Raw genomic sequence first — 18,435 nt, 5'->3', positions numbered from 1 at the left:
CTTACAAATGCAAACTAGACACAAGACCAGGACGGCCTGATAAATACATCCCTGCTTCTTGCGGAAGTTTAGATAAACATCGGTCTCAGCCCTTATTTACCAAATCACAGTATTTTACTCCACAGCCTGGGCAGGAACCCAACATTTTTGTTTGTAGTTATGAAAAAAAACAAAACTTAAAGGATCAAATGAGATGTTTGTGCTTGCAGCGTCGCTGTCATACTCTCTGTATTAAGTTGACATGATGCTGGCATGTTCCTCGCCGACTCATCTGAGTCCTGTCAATCATGTGCAGTTCATGCAGAAGTCCATGTGTCTCATCATGAACGTCATTATTTTGTTTTTGGTTTTTTTTCAGTTATAAGGTTTCAACTGAGATGAAGCAGGAGCCTTCATACATAAATATGAGCAGACCTCCTCTGGCTTGTGCTTTCAGTTTTCTAGTGGTATCGTAGTTGTTACACCCGCTGAGGAAATTAGCCACCATCATCAGTGTCGGGCCTTCACCCTGGCTCGCTGCTCTTCATTCAGTGTTGGTTTGGTTTTAGCAGGGACGCCACAGTTTGTACGTAGAGTTGCATGCAGTTCTTTTTGTGAAGACCAGCATTGTGCTGTGTAGCTTTGGACTTGAGGGTGAACTCTGCTTGATCAGCCATGAAGCTGCTCATGTACCAGTGAAGCACGCAGCCATCAGTTGCTCTGTATTTGCTCCACTGCTCTGCTCTATCCTCAAGCTGCAGTATTTACACCATTTTCTGCCTATTCATCTCACCCCTTTGACACATTTGACTGAAGGACAAGCTGCAGCCTGCACCCCCCCCCCCCCCCCCCCCGCATGTGCAGATGGGATCAGAGCTGTGTGACGACAGTCAAGCTTCAGTCTCTCCCATGAGAGGGAATGAGTTCATTTACTGCATCCATCTCTGCTTCAGTCCTTAAGTCCAATTTGACGCACAGATTCTTGGTTCTGATCAGTCGCTGCTCAGGACATCATGTGTACCTACTGTCAGCTGGTCTGTCAGTGCACATCAAGCACCAACAACTAGAAATGTTGTCTGATTTAGCGGCACGCCAGCATAATAAAGTAATTAACTCTGAGCCCCTTCAGCACACCCTCCCCCTGCATAGTCTCATGGACCAGTTTTCACAGTTTACCTCTGAGGAACACTTTTAGGGAAATTCATTTGTTTTCCATCATCTTTCGTGCCAGACAAGTTGGTAGATACTCCTCTGTCAGGGCTGCACCGCGTGCCTGACTGCACTTTTCTCCTGTACAGTCTTTGCATGCATTAATAGAACAAGGGCACTTGACGTTTTTCTAGACGTCAGCAAATATTTTGTTTTGTTGACGAGAGTTGCAATGGCGCTTCTGAGGTGCTGCGTCAAATCACTGTATCCGGTGCATCTGAATGTCAAGCACAACCCTGGTTCTATGAATGCAGACAAAGACTGTTCAGGTGAAAGGTGAATTTCATGACTTTTGAGACACAGTTATCGACTGTCCTACTGCTAACGTTCATTGCAGTTAAGCCAGCGCGCAGTTAGCAGTCTGGCGGTGGTCCTTAGCACAGTAATGCACACAGAGAGGAGAGAATCTACCTGTCTTACACTAATCATAGAGTAAGTGTCGTCCCAAAAACTAGGTGCTCCTTTAACACAGGCACACTGATTTTGCTCTAGGAGATGGTGAAAACAAGCTGTGAAAATACAGGTCATCTCATTTCAAGTTGGTAAGGGGAATGTGTCAGCAAGCGTTTGCATAGTTCCACATCCAAAATTAAAAAACAACAACATTATTGGCCACTTTGAGTTGTGTTTCTCTTGAATAATGCTCCTTTTGTCATGTGTTTGGTCTCCACTAACTCCTGCTCTTTACTTTCCAACAACTTCCCTGCAACGATCACCAGCGAGTTGCTTCCTGAGAGCGTTTGTCCCCCGCTGTGTACAGTTGGTGTTACGATCTTTCAGTCAGCCAACAGCTGTCTGCTGTGGCCGAAAATGACACCGAGAGAGCAGCGAGAGGGAACCAACATCTGAAGCAGAGGGGAGCTGTAGACGGGCGATAATTATCTCTGTGTTCAAACACTGTCACCTGACATACGGTCAGTTCATACAATATTATAGAGAACAATGATAATCATTGATAGTAACTGCACTTGAAGTGACTAATTTCCCATCATATTTGCTTTAGCTTTCCCTCAACTATCCTCCCGTGGTGGAAAAGATCAGGAATGTTTTCATATTCAAGTGTGTGGTGGGTACATCGCTCCACATTCCACTGTTTGTTTTCATTGCAGCTACAGTCTCAGCATCAGGGATGCATGCTAATGTCGACAGAAACTTTTAGTAAACACAACTTAGCATTACTGAAGTTTGGATTGTCATTTATCTCCTCTCTGCTTGACACTACTTCCTCTGGAGCAGGGAAAAGAGTTCAAGTTTGTTCAGAACAACCTCCATCATAAGGTCTCAAATGTGCACCCAACAGCTTCGATAAGCTGTTTTCAAGAGTATCACTGGCATTAAGGTTCCTCCCTACAGGTAAACAGAGCTGTAAATGGACACGGATATTTTTGTAATAATAGTTACACTTGATCACAGCGATTAGAAGTATGGGTGGTGGCGCTCGGCTCATTAGCTCCCAGGTTTCTTATCCTCTAAATTTCTTCATCCTCCATTTAGCATATTGACAGTCAAACAATCAGCACTCACATTACAATATGAAATGGAGGTATTATGCAGAATCAAAGGGTGTCATCTTTGAATTACCTGATCTGTAACCATGGCGTGCTCTTCCCTGATTCAAAGACCAGGCAGGACCATTATTACAGCCATCAACGGGGAGGTTTCATGCCCTGATATTCAGATGTAGACCCACACTGTAGCAGCACCGGTGGAGACTATCATACATGTGGTCACATTTGCACAAGGTCTCCCTTGCTGCTGTGATTTATAATCATAGCTTCCATCCATCTGCAAACAGGCTGGGAGGCTTCAAGCTTCAGGGGCAGCACCCTGGGTTTAGTGCTATTTACTCAGCCAGCCGAGACGAGGCACTCCCCAGGCAGGATCCTGCAGTAGCTGTGTCCATGTAAGCTTTTCTCTTCTTTACCTGTCCTCTCACGGCCACAGTGCTCCACGGCGCCTGGCCTGCAGCAGGGGAAGGTGACGACTGTGGCAGGACAGCCACACACTGCCACAGGTTGAGCCGTCTTCACCGTGTCATTTCCTGCTGCTTAACAAATGACCAAAGGCTGCAGGCCATGATGAGAGTGATCCAGTTTTATGAGGTTTGGGCCTCATTCATGAAATGTTCTTACTGACAAATTTGTTCATACACACTTTGGTTTTATTTAACCCTCAACAGACAGTATTCTAAGGCCAGGAACACACAGGTCTGTTCGGGATGGGTGACAGTCGCTGCTGTCAAGTATGTCTTATACTGAACAGGCTCATCACCGTGGAGTATATTTCTATTTTTCTCAGCAAGGATGTTTTTCTTTTCTTACTGTGCAATCACTTGGCCCTCCAGGCATTTAAAATGTCAGAATCTCCATAGAATCAGTTTTTGTTCACCAGAACAAATGGGGGTAGTGTTAAAGCCCTGCACACCGCTGACTTAACTCATCCCCCGTGTTGCAGACAGGAAGCAAAGCCTAGTAGCTATTGTGTACCTCTTGAAACATTTAAGTCTCTGGAATCCTTAGTGATTGGCTGTTCAAAGCAAACATCTTGATGTGTGTAAGTAAAATTGTGCACCAGAACATATCATCGGGCCCAGTGTCTGCCAAACTGGTCACAAGGTAAATTAAATACATCCTTGTTTAAGTGAGATGTGTGAGTGTCAATTAAACGATAAGAAGTGAAGTTTCCTGTGTTAATAGCTCAACATGGGCACGTGCATCCAACTTACCACCGTATTCACACAACTGTAGTTTTGCCACGATAATCAAAGTAGCCACCCTGTGCTGGTCTTAAGATACTGTGAGCTAAATAAGAATGCAGAGATGCTGGGAGGAAAGGTGTTCCACTTTAAAGTGATGTGATAGATTAGGGAGGAGCCCCAGTAACAGAATAATTTCCCTGGTGACCAATTTCTGAAGAGTCCCTAAGCAAAGAAAAGCAACAAGCCAACATGTCAGGCACGGCCTCATGCCAAGTACAGTGGACATGCTGACTCACTTCTAATGAGCAGCCAGAGACAGAAATAATAATAATGGGCCGTGACTCTATATATACTGCTGGTTCTCCTAATTAACACTGGGCCTTATACAGGGGAGGCATATGTGCCAGCATGGATGCTAACAACTGCACGCAGTGTTGATGACAATGAAAAATATGTAGGCTAAGCCCTGCGAACTGCTGTTATCTACCACAGCTGTTTTTATTGCATTTAGTTGTAGGATCCTTTGGTTCATTCATTAGTTTTCTTTGCTCTACTGGAGCGAAAAGGTTCTGTTGTTCTCTCTGTGCTCACTTAGGAAAGTGGAATGTTCCACAGCTAAAGCTGTAAATGATTTTCCACAACGATGCTGAGCATTTTGCTTTGAACAGATACTGATCAGCACTCAGAGCATCTCATTAATTGCATGTGTGCTGCATAAGAGATGCATCTGCAGTGATGATCTACCGGCTATTATTGGATATTTACTCCATTCATGGCTCTAAGGACCCTTTAAACCCACGAGTGACATCCACCCGTGCCACAGACGTGTCGGCTCTCACCAGCACCTTGTTAAACCATTATCTGATGCATTTTCACCACAGCCGGATCAATAGTCTTTAATGGATCAGGAAGAGGACTAATCACAAAGATTTTAATTGATTAAGTTAATGGAATGTCACTGCCACCGTCTGTGACATCTAACGGTTCAGTTGCAGTCACAGGAGAAGTTGTTGTGTCCTTTCAGGGGAGAAGGATAACAAGGCTGCTGGTTTGGGATCAGGTAGGCAGGGAAGACTGGCTCATTTTGCCTTAATGGAGCTTGTTAATAAACACCATCACATATATTTCTCTCTCTCTCTCGCAACAAATTAATAAATGCTGAATCCTGCTCGTTATCAAATGTAATTGTATCATGAGAAAAGAGCTACAAGTGTAAAGACTTCATTGTCCTCAATGAGTCTTAGGAGTACACAATCTCCACATGCGGCTCTGTTCTTAATTTGTGCAGTTATTCAGCCAGATTTATTGATTTTGAAAAACTTCTTTCGAACAAAATTGTGTTAAACTGGACATCAGAAGTGTAGTTTGTCTGTTGTGGATCATTGATTCTTCTTCGCCCTCGATCTCCTTCTCTAAGTACCACGGGCAGATCCTGGCACAGGACTAAAAATGGCCATCCCCTTCCACGCTTCATCATCTGTGGTTTGTGTCAGACCCAGACAGTCATCTGGAAAGGTCAAAGCTTCACTGAAAGATTTAAATCACCTCACAGAAGAAAGATTCACCTTGACAGGCGGAACCTGAAAACTGGTAAATAAGGATACAAACAGGGACGCATCCCTCTTTGCTTAAAGCAAGGGCAAATGGACCATCGCTTTTCAAAGTGAGTGGCCAGGGTGTGATGCTTGAGAGAGAAAAGTCAGCTTATTTTCCTTTTAATCAATTATTTACTTGCTCAATATCTGATCTATGATAGAGAATGTTTCTGCATTTCCTCAATAAAAAGACCCAGGGTTAAAAGGACTCCTGCTAGTTTTTAAATCATGATACATGGAGACGTTTCCTTTCTTATGTTTCCAGATCTACGTGCTTTTTAGCTCAAACAGAAGTGATCTTGGCGTGGCTGCCAGCTGTTTTTCTAAATTCATCTTGACAGTGTCAGCATGGCAACTCAAAACTGGGTTCAGTTGTAGCACCGGGATGATTTGCCATTTTCTTTGATGAATATCTACAGGTTTTTTTGCGTTTTTTTATTCCTCTGTGTCTATGATGGTCAGAGACTTCATGTTTCCTGTCTGACTGCACATTCTCCTGAATGAAATATCTCAGGAACGCCTCAAGGGGGTTTATTCATGTCTTGCTCAAATGATGAGGCGTTCTCAAGGATGAAGGGGTTTGATTTTAGTGGTCATCTGACACTGACTTGGACTCAAAGACAAACTGATTTTGTGGTCAAAAAGATCCCTCTGACCTCAACAAAGACTTTTTTGCCCAACACATGCGTTGATTCTGATACAATTTCACATAAAAGATGATATAAACAAAATAAGACATTCACATCCAAAAGGTCAAATTCACTATGTAATGATAATGTTTTGCAAAAACCCTTTCCTAGCCACTTTAGCCGAGGAAGTCGCTAATCCTTGCGTTTCTCTGTATTAATCTAGTTGTAAGATGGTAGCTTGTTGCCTTTTTTCTAAAACTTGTCACGTTATGATATTAATGTTGTGGCCACACCTTTTGATGAATGCAGCAACTAAAGCACAAATTCAGCTGCTTTTGAGGACAAATGGGACCTTTGAAAAAAATCCTTTCTCTTTACTGTTTATTAATATACTTAAAAAGATGAATGTGAAATAGGGAAGCTTACAGCGAGGCCTATGTATCATAATGTATTTGCCCAGAGAAGTAAAGAATAATGGAACTATTTTCAGCTATAAAGCCATGCTTGAATAATATGTCTGCTGCAAAGTGCTACAAAGCAAGAACTATTACAAGGTGGTTACATTTTAGAAAGGACAGAAATAAATATATGTAGGTTTTTGCTCTTTAGTTTATGAGACAGGATGTACTTTGAAATATTTATTCGGACTCTGTGTCCATGCACTCTGCTGGTTTGTGGGATATTATTGATTCCAGCTATTAATCCAAATGCGGCAGCAATTACTCTGTTTTTGAGGCTGCAATACTTTAAATCTCCGACCATTGTCATGCCCTCGTTGTAGTTATTTTGCTGTTATTTTGCTCCCCCTGCTCACCCATCCAGATCAGTGGTATCGTGTAAATAGTCAAGACCAGTCAAGTTTAGATTATGAGTGAGTTTTATGAGGATCGATGGAGGAGCAGGTCTGGACCACGTTTTGGCTGTAGGCGACAGACCTGATCGATCCACCTCATTTGGATATTCATGTGCTGGAATTTATTGAGTTGCGAGCCCAACATGTATCCATAAATCCAAACTCTGATTCAATCTTCCCTCTGGCAACGTGTGTATATATATGTGTGTATGTAGTTGTTTTTTGTTACCTATTGAAGACCTTTTGTGGGTAAACGCTAACCTCACCAGGACCTCTAGTCCTCAAGGGGACCAAATCCAGTCCTAATATGGAACAACATCATTTCTGAGTTGTTCCTGGTTCAAGTTTGAGCAGGGTTGTGAATTGAAGTGAGGTCTAGGTTAGGGGGTTTGACATCAGATGGTTGCTATGAGTGGAAGTGTGTGTGTGTGTGTGTGTGTGTGTGTGTGTGTGCGTGCGTGTGTGTGTGTGTGTGTGTGTGAGAGAGAGAGAGAGAAAGACAGAGACAGAGAAAGATTGTGCAAATTCGGGACCAATGAATTGTTTTTGTTTTTGGAATAAGAAAGTCACGTGGAACCATGAAAAAACTGTTCAAGATTCAATAGGCATGTGAACCCCAATTTAAAGGTTCCACTAGGAAAAAAAACAACAAGGGTTATCAAATCGATCCAAGTCAATATTGAACAATATTTCTGCTTGGAATTCCTTTAGAATAGTTGTTTTTCAAAAGGCTAGATTATGCCAGATTAAATGCAGATTATTACGGATGCAAATTAGTTTATAGCTGTTTCTGATACATTCTATTTATTGTGCTATAGCAATAAATGCATATTAGGCTGTATATTTAATGTTGATATATGGTACATTTTGCAGTGTTTAAAAAAAAAAAAACAACGCAAAAATGAATCAAACTGATAAAAACAACCATGGCCTGAAAACTGTGAGCTGAACTGTGGATTTTGTGAGCTGTCCCACTGCTACTTTAAAAGAAGTTAAAAGCACATAGCTGCAGAATGTACAGTGGTATGTAAGTTACCTGTGTGTGTGTGAACCTTTTTAACTGTTCTGTCTTTGTCTTTTTGCGCAGGCCTTCCCTTGTATATCCACAGGAATCTATGGTAAGCCTCTATTTTTTTTCATTCGATTGTATATTCTTCATATAATGACCTGCTCACATTACCGCATTGCCTCATTTTGCAGTGATTGCGTGTTCATAAATCTTCAAGTGAGTACGCAAAATATTGTGAGAAGGCTTTGTCTTTGAAGGAGAAAACCGCATGTTCAAACAAACCAACACGCTCACCTTACACCATGTTGTACAAAGACACAATCTAGTATGAGGTGAACAAAATGTAGACCCTGCGCTGTTTGTGCTCCCTCTTGGGACCAGGCCCCGTATGCAGCAAGGCAGTGCAGGCATCCAGCTCCTGTGCTCATTAAACAAAGTCACACAGAAAACACGGCAAACTTGTTGATATAAACAGGCTTTGAAGTGGTGATGGTGGAGATGTTAGATGCAGGGAAGCTACTGAGCTTTGTACGGTGACTGGTGCTTCTTATTTTCTCCCCATGCTGATGGTATATGCCCTTCAGCAAACACACACACAACCTCGACTTATCACAGTCGGTGCACTACACAATACCTACTTAAGTATTAATTAGCATGCAGATTTATATTGGCTGTCACTAAAGATAAATCAGCAGTAATGTGCTTCCATAATAGCAAATATAACACTGATAAAGTTATGAATAATTTCAAATTACCAAGATGCCAATTTTGCATGCCGCAGTGCTTTTCCCAGTGTTGGAATAAAAGCCAGTGCGAGTGGGTGTCAGTTAAAGAGGATCAGAGACTTGTAATTGTTTTGGCGGTCATCTCACCAGAGTGGTTAGGTGCTCTGATCGCTCTCAGAGATCATATAACAGCCCAGGATAATCTGCCAACAGTGCAAACTCTGTTCCCGCAAGATGGCGCCTGTATTCATGTACAAGAGTGATCACGCCCCGGTGCACACTGTGAAACAAATTCAAACACGCTTTCATAAACAGCAAAATGAACTCCGGTGGCCTCCTGAGTCATCCAGATTAAGCCTGAAACCTTCACGGGGTTCACAGCTGCATCACCCGTGGAAGAGCCTGGATGCTGCAGTCCTTCCCACTGGATGATGTAATTCACCTGTAAAAGGTACTGGGACAGGAAACCCCGCACTGGAGCAGAGGGGGTCTGAATCCTCTGATGTCAAAAGGGTCATCTATTACACTCCATCTCCAGTTGGCCTCCTCACCTCTTTTTTTTGTTGTTGTTTTTTTTGCTTGAGATCTGTACTTTTTACACTGGTGGTGCAAATAAAAACAGCAGAATTACTTCAGTGCGGCTGTACATGAAGACATTCACAACGCAGGACTTTGATGGGGTGTTTTGACTCCCAATTTATTTATTTTTTTTTATCAGATTTTCATTTTCAAAATAAAATACATGACAGTCCATCTGCTGGATCCCTCCCCTCATTCCCTGCCGATCAGTTTAAAAGATAAACGCAATAGAAGTAAACCAAATAGTAGCACTGTTAGCCTTCGTCACCGCATTTAGGTCAGAGCACGCTGGAGTTAAAGGAAGTGTGAGTGTATGGAGGCGCATGGACTGTATGGATTATTGAGCTTATGGAGAGACAAATCACAACTGTGCCTGTAGATGAATATAGTTTATATTCTCAGTTGTGTACACGCACACACACACACACACACACACACACACACACACACACACACAAATGTGCATTACAAGAATCTGCTTGTGCATGAAGAAAACACCTGCTAATAGGTGCCAATAGCAGTATGCATGGATATAACAGAACACACATTCATGCATTACATGCAGGCTTTGCACAAACTTGTCAAAGGAAATAAATAGAGAAAAAATAGATTTAATAAATAAACTTATTTCATTTTGATGTGATCCTTAAAGACACTCTACATGTTTGTATATATCTGAAAAGTTGAAGGTGCAAAAGAAAATGGAAGTGACTTACTGATGAACTTACTCCTACTGATAAAATTTATCTCAATTCATTACATCTTTGTGAACCTTTTAAGTTAAGTTTTAAGAAATCCAGCAGGCATTTGTAGTGAGGGCGGATCTGTGCATGCTTTTCATCTTTAGATATTTATGATCACACACTCCTTGTTGGATAGAAAACCTCCCGTTTATTTAACACCTTTCACCTCTGCGATTCGCACAGTTTACTACACAACACTTCATCATCTCCTCTCACGTCTCTCTCTGCAGTTTTCTACCATCTGTCTTAAATTGGCCATTACTAAAGTGTTGATGATAAGAAGGGCTAAAGTTCTAATATCTTCCTTTCCCCTCTCATTCTCTCCTCCTCCTTCTCTTGCTATCTCCTCTCTTGCCGACTTTTTCTTCTCTGCAAATTTTAAAGTCGGGTGATGATAAGTTAAGCTGTCATCAAAATTCCTTTTTTTTCTTTATTCTCCAATTTTGCAGAGAAACTACAGCATATTATGCGACATCATTGTTTTATAATACTACTGTGACACACAGCCCAGTGTTTAAAGTGGAAATGTTGAGTTTCAGAGTAAAACAGCTCTTCTGTCGAGAAGCAAAGGCAGCCTAAATGCACGAGGGACGGGGTCACTGTTGTTGTACTGTACGCTGCTGACGAGGGCACCGCTTATTGCTGCGTTCACTGTAGTGCTGTGTGCTGCATTGCCAGGGGAGCCCGTCATATACCACTCCACCACCACCAGCCCCTCACATCAAAGGGCTGTGCAGAGCCAAGCATACAGCGGAGGAGAGGAATTAAAGCCTGTTCAATAAATAAACAGCTTAGCGCTTCCCATAACTGCATCTCCACAGAACAATTCAGCTGATTAAGACTGAAGATCTTCACACAGCGGAGGGCAAATAGAGGAGGGACTTTGAAGGGAACGCCGCCATAGTATGGAGCTGTGATGTTATTCTCTTGGACTCCTCTCTGTGCTCCCTGAGTGTCTGCCATGCTTTGATAGGGGCCCTGCTCTCTTGTCAGACATTTTGACATTTTTGGTGCATTTTAGATAACCTTTAAGGTCAACTTCCATTTCAGCATCATGAAGCTTCTCAGTGTGAAAGCCATATCCCTCTCTCTCCCTCTCTCTCTCTCTCTCCTCTGTTGTGTCGATCTCTGTAGAATACACAAACATGAAGCAATAGTTTTCTTGTACATGTTCATACAAGGCTGCTCGGTGGTGCAGTGGTCAGCACTGTGGCCTCACAGCAAGAAGGTTCCGGGTTCAAGTCCCGGCTCGGTTGCGGGATCTTTCTGTGTGAGTCTCCATGTTCTCCCTGTGCCTGTGTGGGTTCTCTCTGGTACTCCGGCTTCCTCCAGAGTCCAAAGACATCAATTTGGGGACTAGGCTGATTGATACTCTAAATTGACCGTAGGTGTGACTGTGAGTGTGAATGGTTGTCTGTCTCTATGTGTTGGCCCTGTGATGGACTGGCGACCTGTCCCGGGTGAACCCTGCCTCTCGCCCGTAGATGCTGGGATAGGCTCCAGCCCCCCCGCGACCCTTACTAGTAAGGAATAAGCGGAAGATGACGATGGATGTTCATACAACTTTAATACTCCTACATACACATGCTTGACCCATTTCCACACGCACTAACAGCAAAACAAATCCTACGCTTCCAACATTGTGACAAAGGACTATCAGGAACAAGTTATCCAAGGCCTTTGAGGTAAGAGATTTGTCAGGAGCGCTAATGCTAATTGACAGTCTTTCACACCTCCATATTCCAGGAGACTCAGTCACCACTGACAGATGATGGCAGAAGAGGGAGGTCGGGTGTAGCATGGGTGCGCAGGGGGTACCTTCTACGCTTGGAAAGAAAAATGAGGGCTCACACCGAGCTGACAGTCTAATCCCTCAGTCCGGCCCATTAGCCACAACAGAATTTCTGTACGGAGAGTGTGTCTGAGGTACCACCCATAAACAAACTGGTGCCCAACGTGGGCCACAGGGTCACCCAGCATGATAGAGGTTATTAAGTGCTGCTCCTGTTTGCACATCAATCACAGCCGTGTGACCTGGGTTTAAATGGATTATTCCTTCCAAGGTGGAGACACCTCTCAATGTCTCACAAGATGAGTGCCAAGAGTCCAACCACCTAGACTTAGAGAGGTCATTTTCTCCTTCTTTATCCCCTTCTCTCCTGTCATCCCTCCCATATATTCTTTTATCTTTTGTAGTCCTTTTTTCTCCCCTGTAAGTCTTTCCAACACACACACACACACACACACACACACACACACACACACACCAGCGTGCTCACACACAGGCAGAGATATGTGCTCAAGCAAAGCCACATACATAAAAATCCCATCTCAAGATGCATTGTGGGTAATTTGGCCTCTTGTAGATCACATCTGAGCTGGCGCTGAAAGAGCATTTTCAGACAGCCTTGTAATGAGTTGTACAGTTTAGGAGGCGTCTCTTCAGATCCATCTCGGTAAGGAGAGCCCCGCCGCACCATGCAAAGCCAAGGACATGAACATTAAGTTTACTATCTACCTGACAGATGCTGTGGCACACCTATCAAAACAATCAGAGGCCCTCAACACAGCAATGTGTCTGCTCCTGGGACTAGTATCTCCCCAGTTACTGCTCACCTTCCACCTTCAGCTCATGTGTTTTTGTGACAAATCTGAGGATTGTTGACAGAGGGGGTTTAGCTCTGACTGGTGCCGGTGGGAGATACGCCGATGTAATCCACCCAAACTCTACTGGTATGTCCATGCTACCATTCTACCGTAGTATCCAGATCAAAGGTGTCTAACATCTGAGGTTTTTCCAGCCAGCATCATGCCGGCTCTCTTCATCCCTGTCTGGGATTAAGAAGGCTGGAGACATTTATGGTGTCTTATCTTTCGACAATGATGACTTGCCGCTTGCTTGCCAGCGATGGCCCAGGAGAGTCCCCCCTTCTCTTAAAAGCTGGGGTGTACTAGAGGGAGCTTAGCCTGGCTGGGTCTGGATTTCAAGTTACAGGAGCAACAAGCTGTATCTCGGGTAGTAGAGTGTATGAGCAACAGAAGGAGTCTCACGGTGGGGTTTGTGCTCAGCACTAGCCTCGCTCCACCATTTTCTCGGATGACAAATATAAAAGCACTTCACACCTACTGACTAATAGATTTAGGCCTTTGAAAAACTCAGTTAAGCATTAAACTTCATCATATCATACACTCTTCGGTGTTTTTTAAAAAGTGAAATGTCAGATGTTAATTTTAGTATGTAGGACAAAGCAGGGCATCACCTATATGGAATGTTTCCAAGGAAGGTCATCATCTGTTGTGCCACAGAGGCTGCTCTCTTTCTTCCTGCCTTTTTTTCTGTCTGTCTTCCTCACGTTGCACCCTCCCATCCCTCTTTTGTCTCTGTCTCCTTCTGTGGGCTGCAAAGTCGGTCATGGTCACAGCCCTGCCGTGTCCCACTGTTGGTGCAGAGAGGAGCCCTGGGCCATTTGACACCCACACTTTGGTGTCTGGAGTCCTGGGGGCGCTTCTCTGTCCTCCACCCCAGGTCACCTCACCTCTCCTCTGGGCCCTGATGGGGTGACAACCCTTTTCCCCTTCCTCCCTTTCCAGATGAACACACAGCTCTGCTGCCCTCAACTAGAGCAACCCTCATCTGTGCTGCATTTAATGATTTCCCCCCGGCTGCCCAAGCCACCATCAACTCACCTGCATTGTATTATAATGTACTTAAATGATGCATGTCTATCATGAAGTAGTCACAGCAGAATTCAAACTACCAACAATCAAGTGTGCAGAGATCCCCGAGCTGAACAGACCAATAAAACACAATGATTTAAATGTGTGTGCAATTCATGAAAAAAGATGTAACTGTCACAAAACTGTGTATTTAGCAAATAGCACGTCTACCCATTTGACAATGACTTTTCAAGAGAAAAACATTCACTTTTTGTTGTTTGTTTTTTTCTAAAGCTGACCGTTTTTTTTTCCCTTGCCTTTCCAATACCTGTGGTGAATTTACGAATGCCAGATACCTCAGCCTTAGGCTATACGCCGCTTCAAGGTAGACAGCTCATCAAAATGAATGGCATGTCCAGACGTGGCCTGGACCTACTACAGCTGAAGGGATGGAGAGCACGACTAACAATATGATTCTTGCCTCAAGGGGGGAAGAGCTGTATTTTCTATTTTTGTCAAATTCAACCAACAGATTAAGACAATATACCTTTTCCAAAAAAAAGGAGAAAAAAAAATAAAAATCCGTGTGTACGCCACAGAAAACAACAGATATTGTAAAGCCAAAAAAAACAGAAGTGTGTTATTCTCAAAATATAAGCCCACTCAGGAAAAACAAAACTGGTGTGGTCTGCAGTATGTGCATACAGCAACAAATAATGGCTATGTATCATAGAGCAGACATGGATTCCACTTGTTGACTTCCTTCCACTCACTTTATCAGGTGATGCAGCTTCTTCTCACTCTTTCTCCCTAGAGAAAAACACCTTAGCTACACAAGTTTGTTGTGAAAGTTAACTCAGTAATTTTAGAATATGAAAGAGTTGCGATGCTGGCACAAGAGCAATGAACTTGCTTTTTTTCTTCAAGCAAAAACTCCCCCGACGGCAGAGTGACACATTTATTTTATCCGGTTCAGTGGATACTTTTGAACATGAAACTCACTTGTGAACTTTCACAACATCAAGACTAAATTGTTTGCCATCTAAAATGGAAGCTTGCTCACGCTTTTGTGCTTTAACATATGTAGCTGTGTCTTTTCTTAGGCTCTGCAGTTATAAGCACACCTGCCACTTTACCAGATACAATGTCAGGCAATGAAATGGGGCCTTCAAGATGTGACAAAACGTTTTCTTGGTGCTGTCAGAAAAGCATTGTGTGAGGTTTTTTTTAACCGTAGCGCATTGTTTCAAGTATGTTAATTAAGGTAGTCAAAATATTCAAAATATCACAACATGGATTTGTTCGATTTTAAAAGTGGGTCTCGTTATGTGTGGGGATTGCTATTTAACCAGCTGAAGCGTCTGTCTGGCAAAATGACTAATTCACCACACACACCCATGTCCGCTACTGTCTGTGTTGTAGTCCCGTCCTGCTGTAGGAGCTTTCATGTTGTGATGATACCCACTTTCACGAGCTGCCTTTTCTCTGAACCCACTGTCGAAACTCATTTCTCATTTATTCTCCCAATATTGTGATGTACAAAGTGACTCAAACAATTCTTACCAATAAGCAGAGGTTGTATCTTATCTTCTGTTCTGCTGGTCTCTTAATAACTTGGCATCGACAGAGTGCATGCAGTACTCGACAGAGCAATGGGCTTTTTGTGACTTCCAGAGAAGCATCCCCCCGTGTTCCCTTCTCTGAAGCAGCCAGGTAAAAAGACCAGCACCAGAGACGTGACTTGCTTTCGCTCTAGTTGTGCTTGCTGCGCTGAGATGAGGTGCAGTTCTTGGCAGAGGGTGGAACTCGGCATAGCATGGCAGCGGACATACAAATTTGCTCAAATCTGGCTCCACTGTCACTTTTGACCTGTGCTGCCTCCTGGAGTTGTGTTTCCCCTGCCGGGTAGAAGGAGAGCTTCACACCGATTCATTTTGAGAGGGCAGAAGCCAACACTGCAGCGCTACTAACTCAAATTGATCCCTCATCTACACAGCAACAAACCTGTTTCTAGTACTGGCCCATAATCGGACCAGCCATAAAAGGAAGAGATTAACCAGCAGAAGTGTTCAGAGAGGATTTCTGCATATGCCAAAGGGGAGAGGCCCAATTTTCTGTCTCTTGGTTGCATCAGAGTGGCAGCTATTTTGCTTCATATGAACAAAAGTCCTACAAGCCCAAGATCATAGGAATAAGATATGTGAATTCTGTTTCAAGGTGAATTTTCCCTTCGGCAGAATTAGAGAGACGTGGCAACACGGAGGAAAATTCATTTAATCTGAAACAACACCAAGTCATCTTTCTAGTAATTTAATCACAGTTCACATTTCATTGTTGCGTGGAATCAGGTGTGAAGACGTTACAAGAGCAGCAGATGATAGCTGTAATGCGCTGCCCTCGGGTCATGTGATTACGTAACGATGTCCACATTTGTTTTGGTTTGCACGGACATTTGGAGCTGAACGGCTCTTCGGTGAAGAGTCCTCATCGACAATGCTTAGAAAATTCTCCCCTTGTTGGTGTTGTTGGCTTCACGTCCTAAATGTTGCTGCCTTGTAGCACTTCTTTTGTTGAAACACATCAACTTTCTAGTGCACAATCACAGTGTCTGGGTGCAGCCATCTTGCCCCTGCTGCTGCTGCTACAGGCTCCATCATGGCAGATTCTATACTGCCCTCATTTGGAAAACAGCCAAACTTTTACTGAATGCGCTACAAAAGTTTGACCTGCACCACAGCTAACAGCTTCTGCTAGCCACATCAGTACCAGACGCCAGCAAAACTCTGACATGGAGTCAAGGATCGTCACATAATTCTCCCATTTAAAAAAAAACAAATTTCATTATTATTCGAAAAACCATGACCCATCCCTTGTCACTTCTTTACTGGAGGTACTATGCAAATGTTTTATGCCTCAAAAACCTGTTATTCACATGGCACAATCACACCTAATGCCCCCCCCCCCTCCTCCCGATGCTGTGCTGCTCTGCTTGTTGATGAAGTAGAGGAGCCTTCAGCAGAAATAACACTGCGCCACCTGAGTCCTCATCAGCCGCACTGCACGGCACATATCCCATCAGTGCACCTTACAAAGACAAATCTCCCTGAGCCGGCCATATTCCCAGCGTAGGACAGAACCGAGCCAAGCAGCACAGGGACCCTGGAGGGCCCACCATCACTGCACCTGATGCCAGCTCTCCACCTCCTGACAGATTAGCTTTCACTGAGCCCTCCACGCAGCAAATGGAGCAAAAGGGAATGAGATGGCGATGTTGAGGGGTGAAGATGTAGAAGTAAAACTTTTCCATTTTGTGTGTGCTTAGCCATTTAGAAGTTGAATTAATCCTTTTCTGAACATCACCCGTGGGTGGACTGATGCCCAGAGAGATGATGGATAGTTGATTAACATATCTGCTGTAAAAAAATGCACACACACTCAGCCAGACTGACAGGCCAAGAGGAGAGTGTTAAAGGTGGTTGTTGTGAAGGGGACAAATGCTGAGAGCACTGCCACTGTCCTCCTACACTACTCTTGACCTTGAGACATTTATGTTGCTGTCCAGGGACAGACAGGCCTTTTTTGATGCTTTCTCTCTCTCTCTCTCTCTCTCTGTTTTTCATCTCCTTTTCCTCTTTCTCTTTAATATCAGTCTTATTTAAGGTCATCTTTCCCGATAGCTCACTTCTTTCTTCCTCTTCTTCTCAGCTCAGCCATGATTAATAGGAATAGCTCCCAAATCGATAGAGCATTTGTAGAAACTCTGCACTGAATAGATTAAATGCACTTACCACCATCCACCCACTGCCATTGACCAGAATGTCTAATTATGATGATACATATTTAAGCATTATATTTAATGCATCTCAAACTGGCTTCTTTTAATCCTCTACGGTGGCAGAGTGAGAGAGCAGACAAGCAGACTCCTGATAAGAACTCACTTATTTATTGAACGTGTTGACACTTGCATGCTTGTTCTCTTCCTAAACAGCTGCTCCTATTTCCAAGGTTCTTTTTTGCTCAGCTTCCTCATCCTCCTGCACATCTGGTTGCCTCAGTCACTTAACGTGTGAGTCGGAGTGCCAGTGCACCTGCATATGTGTGGAAATGGTTTTCAAAAAGGAAACATCACCGGACAAAGTGTTGTAGCTGAAAAGGTTAAGTGCATTTGGGAGACAAGAGGAGTCAGGTAACCTGCTTTTGGCATGCTGGCTTAGGTTCTGAGCTCAGAGCTCTCGGGGGCAGGTTTTTAAGGGCAGGAAGTGTGAACGAGCCATGCACTGTCTGCGGACGCTGACTAACACAGCCTTCAAGCAGACTGGCTGTCACTTCTGGCTGGTATGCAACTCACATCCTGCTCATAGAGGAGCTCAGCAACACTTCAGCCCCTCTCTGCTCCTCAGAGTAGTTCAGCTATTCCTGCCAGACACAGAGGGGAAGAAAACAGAGATATCAACAGTAGCAAAACATGTGTGAGAGGGCAAAATGAAGCTACACAGCCTACATTTTGACTGTCACGTTAATGGATTCACACCGAAGAGTTGGTGAGAGACGATTACAGCAAGTGGTCTGAGCAGGAGCTTTGATTTTAAATTAAAGTTTCTCAGAGATGTGAGGCTCTCTGTGCTTTGCTGCATTTAAACACAAGAAATTGAAATTTAAAAAAAAAATGAGTGCAATCATTTTGTAATTATCTTTATTTTCAGGTGCAAGACTAGAAAATTAAAAAAAATAAATAAATAAGAGCCTTGTTGTTGATGCA

General features: G+C 43.5%; 1 protein-coding gene across 2 annotated transcripts in view; it reads left to right on the top strand.

The window, feature by feature from the left end:
* macrod2 (mono-ADP ribosylhydrolase 2) overlaps positions 1-18,435 on the top strand; it is a 439,675-nt gene that overhangs the window by 322,404 nt on the left and 98,836 nt on the right. For both annotated transcript variants that reach the window (XM_086180851.1, XM_086180850.1), the window contains exon 7: positions 8,051-8,081. In XM_086180851.1, the coding sequence (XP_086036977.1) occupies positions 8,051-8,081 (31 nt within the window). The remainder of the gene's footprint in view (positions 1-8,050; positions 8,082-18,435) is intronic.

The sequence above is a fragment of the Aulostomus chinensis genome, chromosome 16, assembly GCF_037954235.1.
Source record: "Aulostomus chinensis isolate RoL2024-O1b breed Wild chromosome 16, RoL_Achi_v1.0, whole genome shotgun sequence".
In the NCBI taxonomy this organism is placed as follows: Eukaryota; Metazoa; Chordata; class Actinopteri; order Syngnathiformes; family Aulostomidae; genus Aulostomus; species Aulostomus chinensis.
The sequence above is the reverse complement of the archived record's forward strand: the minus strand, read 5'-3'. Positions and strand labels throughout refer to the sequence as shown.